We start from the raw sequence: 9,600 nt of genomic DNA, 5'->3' as shown, positions 1-9,600 counted from the left end.
AGGTGTTCTTCTTCTCACCTTCTCTTACATAGAGTTATTATTTCTACTAAATATATAAAAAGACGATGAGACATTCCTTACATAAAATTATGAACAAAATTAATGTTAAAAATAGGTAAATGTTTAACGGAGGACCAAAAGTGCATCAATATTGTAAACATTAGGGACTATAAGTGCTCCATATGAAAATTCAAGAATGACTTTGATTTTTAATCCAAAATGAAACTATTTTGGATATTTTTAACCTTTTTTGTCAAAAAAATAGAACATCAAACAACTAAATCGAAGCACAGGCCATTTTGATTTTTGGAAGCACAGGCGTTCATTCTACTACGGCGTAATACGTACTTGGAACGCCATTAATATCTTACATCGCCTTCATCAGCTCTGATTGTCTCTTTTTTATGTATGTATCTCCTTCATCATTTGGGTTTACTGTCTCTGTGTGCTTTTGGTTTGATCTCGAGTTGTATTTCTTCGTTTAATCGAATTTATTTCCTTGCTCTGTGATTTGGCATCTTCGTATTCGTATTTGAGCTTAGCTTTTCCAATTTAGGGATTTTTGCTTCTTTCGGAGCTACAGAGATTTGTAATTTTGAGGCACTTATGGCTTTAGGGTTGAGTAAATTCAAACTTTGTTGAAAGATAATACCGTTTGGTCATAGATTTTTGAAGTTGAAACTTGAAAATTTGAGCTTTTGTACTAGTTGTGATTTTTGGAATTTAAACTTGTGTTAGGATAAGCATTTAAATTTGGATTAAATTTGAAGTTTTGTAAGTGGAAGTCTCAAAAACCTAAAAACTGGTATGAGTCAGATTTTCCTGATCAAATTTCATGGCTAGACAGATATTTGAAGATAAATTTTTAAAATTTATGGCCAAATGCTAGTGAATACAGTTGGAGTTTCTTATGTATGAAAATTAAGCAAGGAGATAATGCTTGTGTTGTCTGTCAGGTGAATGCCGTGTAGTTAGATTTATGGATTTAGTTTAGTGAAAGACCTGGCATTGATTCCTGATGCAGGAAGTTTTGATTTTTGAGCATAATGGTGGCTCCATCTTCAACCTCTACCTCCCTGAAGGAGTACCTAAAAAAATATGAAAGTAACACCAATGAAGAAGGAAAGAAGAAACAGAAGAAAAAGAAGAAGGTTAAACCTAATGATGTCAAAGGTGTTGTCGTCGTTGACGAAGATCCTGTTTGGCAAAAGCCTGTAAAAATTGAAGATGAAGAGGATGAGTCAGCTGGTAATGTATTTCAAAGGTTTGTTTTTGTTGATTTTTTGTATCCTTTGGTGTTGGTTTATCTGTGTCTCTTAACTGTGTTCTTTTACAGATGAAGAGCTGCCTCAGGTAAATGAAGATATTGAAGTTAAGCGTATGAAGAGATTGGAACAGATTAGAGCTAGACGTCCATTTGGTTCTGTTTCAGAAGATGGAAGTGGTTGGGTATCTGTTTCAAGTACTTCTAATGACCAAATTTCTGATTTGTCCCCGACACGGAAAAGGCCTGGTCGAAATGATAGTCCCTCACCAGATCCTCAACTTAATCCATCAAGTCCTGCAGCTGATTTATCACCACCACGTAAACCGAGGGCTCGAAATGATACACCATCTCCAGAAAGTGGGCGCAAGCAACCAAGAACTCAAGAGGGTGATCTGTCGCCACCCCGCAAACGTAGTGCCAGGAATGATACACAGAGAACTAGGATTCGTACACCTTCACCTGAACCCCAGTTGAAGCCTTCAAGTGCAAAAGATGCTGATTTGTCACCACCACGTAAGCGGAGGGTTCGGAATGATACACCTGAACTTGAAATGAAGCCTTTGAGCACTAGAGATGCTGATATTTCACCACCACGTAGACAAAGGGCTCGGAATGATACACCTGAATCTGATATGAAGTCCTTGAGAAGTAGAGATACGGATATCTCACCACCAAGGAGACGTAGAACTCGAAATGATACCCCTTCACCAGAACCCAAAGCCAGGCCTTCTGCTGATTTGTCACCACCAAGACGGAGGCAAAAGTACGGCCAAAGTCTTTCTGATATCTCTGATGTTTCTCCTCCTCGACGAGGTTCCCGTGCTCAAGGTGATTCGAGAGCCGATCAGGCTACAGATCTCTCGCCCTTGAGGAAAAAGAAGGCCCAAAATGCACTGGAGGCACGTTTAGATTCATCCACTACGAAGCAGGGACCAAAGACTGGTTTGGTTAGTGGCAAAGATATCAAAGAAGAAATTGATAGGACAAAGAAGGAAGACTGGATGAGGTAATTCTATACTACTTCATGTGCCTTATCTTCTTTTTTTTTGCCATCATTCAGGGTCATTTTGGAATTACAGGGCAAGTAAAGTAATGTGCGAAGAGACTGGCAAATCTTGTTTTCTGGGGAGGAAATTTTTATGCTAAAAGAATCAAAGCTTTCTTGAAAATGACCATCACCAGATCCCACTAATGCTTGATCCTTGCTTTAGCTAATTCTAATTGATGAAGTAACAATGATTTCTATTTTAGGTTTCAGGAAATGGATCCTTTGGTTAGTGGTCGTGGTGCTGAACCGGTATATCGGGATAAAATTACAGGTGCATGAACTATGTAAATTATTCTTATAGTTACTAAATATGGTCTTTCATTTGGTCTCACACTGTATCGCTGCAGGACAACGGATGTCAAAGGAGGAGTTCTTGAAGTCCAAGAAGAAGAAGGAAGAGAAGGAGAAGCCAAAGGTACTTTTATCTAATATATAGTTTTATTTACATGAATAAGTTGTCAACCTTGGAGCTAGTCTTTCTTCAGCATTACTTTTGTTACTTTAGATGTGCAAGCTTTCCAGAATTCAGGGCACATATTTCTTCCTATTTCTACATCTTATTCAAGCCAATAATATTGACTACAATCAACAATAGACTCTTTTAATGCAGATATTCTAGGAACTTAGATATATAGGGGTATTCCATTTGCTAGTTAGTGTGGGGTAGTAGTAGTGGTAGTTCTTCATCACTACTTTTTTTAATTTCCTCATTGTCTCTTCCATCTCTTGTGTAACTTCTCCCAGATTCGTCTATGCACAACTTTTCTGTAATTTGCACAAATAGTGCTTCCTCATATTTTATGCTGCTGACAAGTGCTGGCAAATTCTTAAGTGATATGTGAATGAATGGCTCTCGTCAAATCAAAAAGTACTCTGTTTAGCATACTCCTTTCCGATTATGTTTTCCACTTGCGTGGAATGTCTACTTATTCTCTAAAAATAATCAATTTGATATGTAAGGGGACAGATGAATGTTATTTCAGTAGTATTTCTTCAAAGAAACGTCAGTTGAAAGCTAAGGATTTGGTAGTAGTTGAGATTTCAGATCACAAGCCCCTTCGAATCAGATTCACTTCTGGCCAGAAAGCCATTGACTATCCTGTCCTTCTTGGCTTGTCTAACACGGAAGTTAAATGTCTGTATCTAAGAAAGTTTAGTGTAATATTTCTTTTGGGAGAACCCGTTCTTGAGTAGAATTTATGTGCTAATATTCATTTCCTGCTAAAGTTCTTACCTGATATTTGCATTACAAGGATCTCTTTGCTCCCTCCTAACGCACAACATATGGGCTTACAATACAAAGCACAAAACTTTATTTTAAAGATTGTACTGTATTCCTATCTAAATAGAGAATCCTATAACAATCTATCTGATCCTATTTAAATTTGGAGTCCTTCCACGAAGAAGTATCCAAAAATATTAAATTTTAGTTGATTTCAAAATCCTGATAGTACCAATTTTGTCAACAACAAGTTTTAGTCCCTTGAATGGATGGGTTATTTTGAAAGAGACTACAAAGTCTTTCAATATTTTGGAGATACTTTTGTTGTTCAATGTTGTGTTTTGACATTTGTTCTTTTAAAATAATATATAGATAGATTATTGGTCTCACAGCTGATCTTTTGAATTTACCTTTCACTTTTCCTACTCTATAAGTAGACATTTGTAATTCGTTTCGAGACACTTGACTTGACGCGTAGCACTTTATGAATTGATTTCCTTCAAATTTTCTGTATTCTTCTCCAATTTTCCCTTCTTTCTACTCCAAGTCTCTCTTTCAGTGCTACATCACTTGGTCTTCTCCATGACCGTCAATTGCCGTAGCTCTCCTCCTCCTTGTATGTGTTTAGATCAGGCTATGTTTTCTGAAGTGCATATATACACAGTCAACTGCTGCTTGTTAATCTTTTGTAAATTTCTTTTGTTTTTATCCTTGTATCAGGAAATAAAACTGGAATGGGGAAAGGGCTTGGCTCAAAAGCGTGAGATGGAGGTTAGGCTTCAGGAACTGGAAAGTGAGAAGGACAAGCCATTTGCACGGAGCAGGTTTGTACATTACTAGAATATTCCTTGTCGTTTTTTTTTAAAGATGGATCAATGTGTTTAGAAGGTTTGAACTTGGGATGATGTGTGTACTCTCTTGCCTTTGCACTTTCTGCAATAGAAGTATGTCTTTCAACGTATATTCATTAATTCTTTAAACTTCTTTCTGGATTTTACTAACATGTAACTGCATAGTGCTAGAAGATGGATTATTGAACCTGTATTTATATTTTAAAGATTGGGCATCCTATATGCTTTTAGTAGCCTTGCCTGTTGGTCGTTACATATTTATAAGACTTCAAAATTTTCTTGCTGGCTGAGATGAGTTTACTTGCATCATTTTCACATCTTGTGAGGCTTTTTTTTACATAAATCCCGAGTTCTAAAACTACGCCACCATTAGGAAGCATCTTATTAAGTTCTATAGAGTTGGCAGAGGCACTATTACATTCTCCTTTCAATTTGCTCAATCTTGGCAACATTGCATACACTTGTTGAAACACCGTAGTGCGTGATATATTTGAGAAACCACCTCTTCTTGAATAGATCTGTCAACTTAGTTTTTTGTGTGCACAATACTACGCCTCAATTCCAAAAGTAATGGGGATCGGTTACAGGTATTCTCTTTATTTATTCTATTCCATTTGGGTCCATTTCATTTCTGTACTCAATAATGTGTTTTAAGACAAATGAGGAGTCACCTAAAATTGAGATACTTAATGATCTCATGCATATCCTTTCATAGACATACTCATTAGTATAAAAAATGAATGGGCTACTAATAGAAACTAGACTTGATGTAAGTCTTCCCAGTACAAACAATTAAACCTCAATTCCAACTAGTTGACCCCTACATGGATGCTTTGTCTCTACTGTTCTGTTCTTCTCTAAGTTGGCATGACATCCAAAAGATTGTAGGTCTATGAGACTTACTCCTTGCATGTGACCATCTCCTTTGAACACCTATAATAATCATATTGTCACACTATCCGACCGATGAATTTGGAGGTCTCTACATAAAAAATGATCAGACCAATCACATGACCTTCTCTCGTATTATCCTCTGGTTGTGCTATGCATGCCTCTATGAGATGAGATTATTTCTAGACTTGTTTAATCATCCATCTTGTCATCCACATTTTTATGACACTCATCTTGTGAATATGTTGGGTTTTAGAGGCCCAAACATTCACTCGCACTCACCATTGCTGCTCACGTACTTTCTTCTTATGAGTATATCCTCCTTTCACACAACAACTGGTAGCACTTTTCACTTCAGCCACATATGTTAATTCTATATAGTACTTCTTCATCTATCATGTCATTCTATTGTAAGATTGAGCATAGTTAATTTATGTTTGGATTGCCTAGATATTTGAATTTTTTACATTTTAGGCACTTTCAAAATTGCCTAACCTCAAAGTTACCATTCTCAAAAAAAAAAAAAATTGCCTAACCTCACCTCAATTTCATTTCTTATTATGTGACTAAACTTGCAATCCATACATGTTATCTTATTTTAAACACTTTACTTTCTAGAATGTTTCTACTAGTTGAAGTGGTTGGTGGACATGGTATATTTATGTGTTCTAATTTTGCCTGGCAGAGATGATCCAGAACTCGACACGATGCTGAAGGAAAGAGTTCGATGGGGTGACCCAATGGCTCATTTGGTTAAGGTGATTTTTTCTACCCAACCACTTTCTTTTGAGTGCATATATTCTATTCTATCTGTTTTGGGGTGGATTCTGCATATTTTCACGATGACAGTCTGTGGTTCTTCTTTGATGTCCGACTCCTCTCTGTCTCACTAAATATGATTTGCATTCTTGGATGTTGCAGAAAAAGCTGGATCCAATTCTGCCGGACTTTGGGGCTAACGAGAAAATGAAGGACTCTGGTTTTATAATCCCTCAGGATATCCCTTCTCACAGCTGGATAAAAAGAGGCTTGGATGCAGCACCTAATCGTTATGGGATAAGGCCAGGGCGACACTGGGATGGGGTTGACCGGAGCACAGGTATAGGACCTTCTTATTATTTCTAGATAGATCGCTAATTTAAGCTTCGTATATTTTCCTCTCTGGTCAATATTGGTGACGTCAATGATTATTCTTGTCTAATAGGATATGAGAAGGAGTTGTTCAAGAGGACGAATGAGAAACAAGCAACAGAAAAAGAAGCATATCTGTGGTCTGTGTCCGACATGTGACTTGTTCCAGTTTCCTTTAACTTTATATTTGAATGGAATAACTGCCTCCACTTCTCTTCAGTCATTTACATAGAAAGACTTATGTCTTATATAATCCCAACTTGTTGTATTGCCTTTAGTACCTAACCATCCATTGTTATCTTTTTGTTGTATAAGATGTTGAAAATGTTTTCGTGTTTCTTCTTTATTCGTGGGTTAAATTTTGAGTTAATGCTCGAATTTGATATAAACGGGTTGCTGATTCTACTACTTGTGCTGTTGAGTATTGGAAATGGGTTTGCGTTTTGAGCTAAAATTTGTTGTGTGTTATTTGTTTTCTTTTCTCTTCTTTTGGTTGTTTGTACTTTGTAACAAGTCCTAATTCTAACACCTTGCCCTCAAATGTATTACACTTGGTCTGATTCCTTTATACAGATAGCAACAATTTGTAAGACAAAAACTTGCTATGTGATTGCTTACAATCATCCGTGTTGTGATTGCTTTATGTTTATGAGTTAGACACGTAGAAATCATTCGTGCTGACAATTGATTGATTTTATGATAGTACGTTAAAATCATCTGCACAGGCATGTGGAGATCGTTTATGCTTAGATATCGTGAGTCCTCCATGAGTCCCGACTATCTGATAGAAAAAGTGTGTGTACCAAATTTTAACCAGTGCATTACATTTCATTTGCATTGCGCACTCATATATTTGTCATGGAATTGCTGACATGGATTTAATTTGATGCATCCAAGGCACATTGTAATATTACCAGTGATGTGAGTGGTACTTTTAAAAAAAATACTTGATTTAATTGTTATGTTGGCGTGATTTATTTACGACATAATTATACTTGTAGAATATATTTCGTTATCGCTTTTAGAAGGGTTAGTAATTTGTCATTCCCCGAGTCTATACTATGGACGTGGTTGACACTCGAGAACAATCGATGATCCTCAAGCGAACCCTTGGCCTGACTGACTACTTAGCGGAAGACTAGCTCAAGAAGAATTAAGCTTTAAAATAAAATTCAACATTTAATCTCAAAGTACCCAACTGTCCCAATGTACTCCCAAAGCAATAATAGTTGAAATACAATTTAACAAAGGAATACTGAAAACATACTCAAAACTAACTGTCTATGAAGTCTCTACTATTTTAGATGGATGTTGGAACAAGACCCACGATACGTCAAATCAACAAACTAAAAGATAAAAGTGGAGTCTTCTGGAATGCAAGGAAGGCTCACCAAAGCTAGCAAGAAGTGCAAAGTGATATCAACAGAGCGCCTGTTGATGATCCTAAACACCTATATTTGCATCATGAAAAAATACAGGTCGAATGACATCAATACATTGAATGTACGAGTATGTAACGTAGCTGGACTGAAATAACTAAATGAAAGGATTGCAATAGATATAAATATATACTCAATTGGATGTAAAGAAATAAAGGAGTGAAAACATTTAAACTTTCACAAATACTTACTCATCTTTGAACTCATCATATTAAGTGATATGATAAAAATACATTTTTAACTCTATTTGGGAGATTCTCTAACCGACAACCATTACTATGAGCAACGTGATGATACAACGTCTCGCTCACACTGTCAGAACTGTCCTATATCTTGTCGGGATATAGAACATCTCAACTAAGTGGAACCACTAAAGCTCTGCTCGAAAGCAATAAGGAGTTGTCTAAAAAGTACGATCCTTTACCTATGTTGGCTACATGGTTTATGAGGAATGTGAGTTGTCTGAACTCATCCCCATATCGGTGCTCAATACTACTCTCAATAAATATATATATGCATGCTCAAATGTATAAAACACATTCTTTCTCAATGTGAGGCAATTGCTCAAAATATCTTCTTAAAAGAGGTACTACTCTAAAATATCTCTGAACTCATTAACTTGATTAGAAATCAAAATTTCTCTTTTCTCAATGTAAAAAGTGATAATTTGGGAATACTTAGTTCCCTTATACTCTTGTTCAAATCACTCTTTAAACTCTACTTAAAACTCTCTTTACTTTCTCAAAAATCAATTTAAGACAAAAAGTTTCGTTAAAAGGATTCTCAAAGCTAACTCGATAGTAACACAATAATAGGAATCATGCAAAAAAATAGACATGAACAATCAACACAAGAATCTCAATGCAAGATATAGCAACTCAAAAATCAAGAATAGAATTCATAATTCAACAACACAACTCATATAATAAATTATCAAAACTAAGAATGTAACCCTAGATTATTCTTTACTGATAGAAAGTAGATGTAGGGCGCGAGGACAAACTCAGTCCATCACTGTAACACTCCGAAAAATGTTAGGTTAAACTAGAGCCTAAACGTGAGGGTGAACGTCTTGAATGAGGGTTATAAGAGTCAAGGCCAAGGGGAAAGTGCCAAGGCAAAGGGACCAAGCCAAAGCCAAAGGCCAAGGCTGCCCCTAGCTTGGAGAACACTGCCCCACCTTCACGAGTGGAACCACGGACCGTGGTCCACACCATGGCTCGTGAAGCTTCCTTGGCCATGGAAAATTAGCTACCAAAAGTCCAAGCCACTGCCTCAACTTCACGGAAGGGACCACGGCTCGTGGTCTTGACCAAGGCTCGTAGAGCCCTTCGTGAAGATGACTTGGGCAAGTGGCTTGTGGCACAAAGTAGCCTAGCTACTGCCTCAACTTCACGGAAGGGACCACGGCTCGTGTTGCCCTCCGTGAAGATGACTTGGGCAAGTAGCTTGTGCACCGAAACCCTAGCCACTGCCACAACCTTCACGGGTAGGACCACGGGTCATGGTCCTTACCATGGCTCGTGACACTTGGGCGTGGTCAATTAATAAGGGTTAGTTAAGTCATTTCCTATTTTAGTCCAATTAAAGTGGAGTCGTTTTGGGTATTTTAGAGGTACTATATAAGTTGTTTTAAGTCCAAATTCACCCAAAATAAGTCATATATATTCAAACACCCAAATAATTTCCAAAATCCTCTCCCTCACAATATTTCTCTCACTAGAAATCTTCCATTGAAGAAGACCAAGAAC

General features: G+C 37.0%; 1 protein-coding gene across 3 annotated transcripts; it reads left to right on the top strand.

The window, feature by feature from the left end:
• The first annotated feature begins 267 nt into the window (after positions 1–267).
• Positions 268–6,818, top strand: LOC102597053 (BUD13 homolog). Of its 3 annotated transcripts, none has more exons than XM_006343330.2 (9): positions 268–406; positions 1,025–1,248; positions 1,337–2,273; positions 2,519–2,586; positions 2,663–2,730; positions 4,258–4,361; positions 5,965–6,037; positions 6,201–6,378; positions 6,484–6,818. In XM_006343330.2, exons 2-9 carry the CDS (start codon positions 1,047–1,049, stop codon positions 6,567–6,569), a joined length of 1,716 nt encoding a protein of 571 aa, XP_006343392.1. In that variant the 5' UTR covers positions 268–406; positions 1,025–1,046; the 3' UTR covers positions 6,570–6,818. The 3 variants fall into 3 exon arrangements, with proteins under 3 accessions (XP_006343392.1, XP_015162364.1, XP_015162365.1); XM_015306878.1 differs by having other exon boundaries at positions 957–1,248; XM_015306879.1 differs by lacking the exon at positions 268–406 and having other exon boundaries at positions 1,140–1,264.
• The last annotated feature ends 2,782 nt before the right edge of the window (positions 6,819–9,600 follow it).

Source organism: Solanum tuberosum, unplaced genomic scaffold (genome assembly GCF_000226075.1).
Source record: "Solanum tuberosum cultivar DM 1-3 516 R44 unplaced genomic scaffold, SolTub_3.0 scf00039, whole genome shotgun sequence".
NCBI lineage: Eukaryota > Viridiplantae > Streptophyta > Magnoliopsida > Solanales > Solanaceae > Solanum > Solanum tuberosum.
This window is presented reverse-complemented; position numbering and strand designations above follow the sequence as displayed.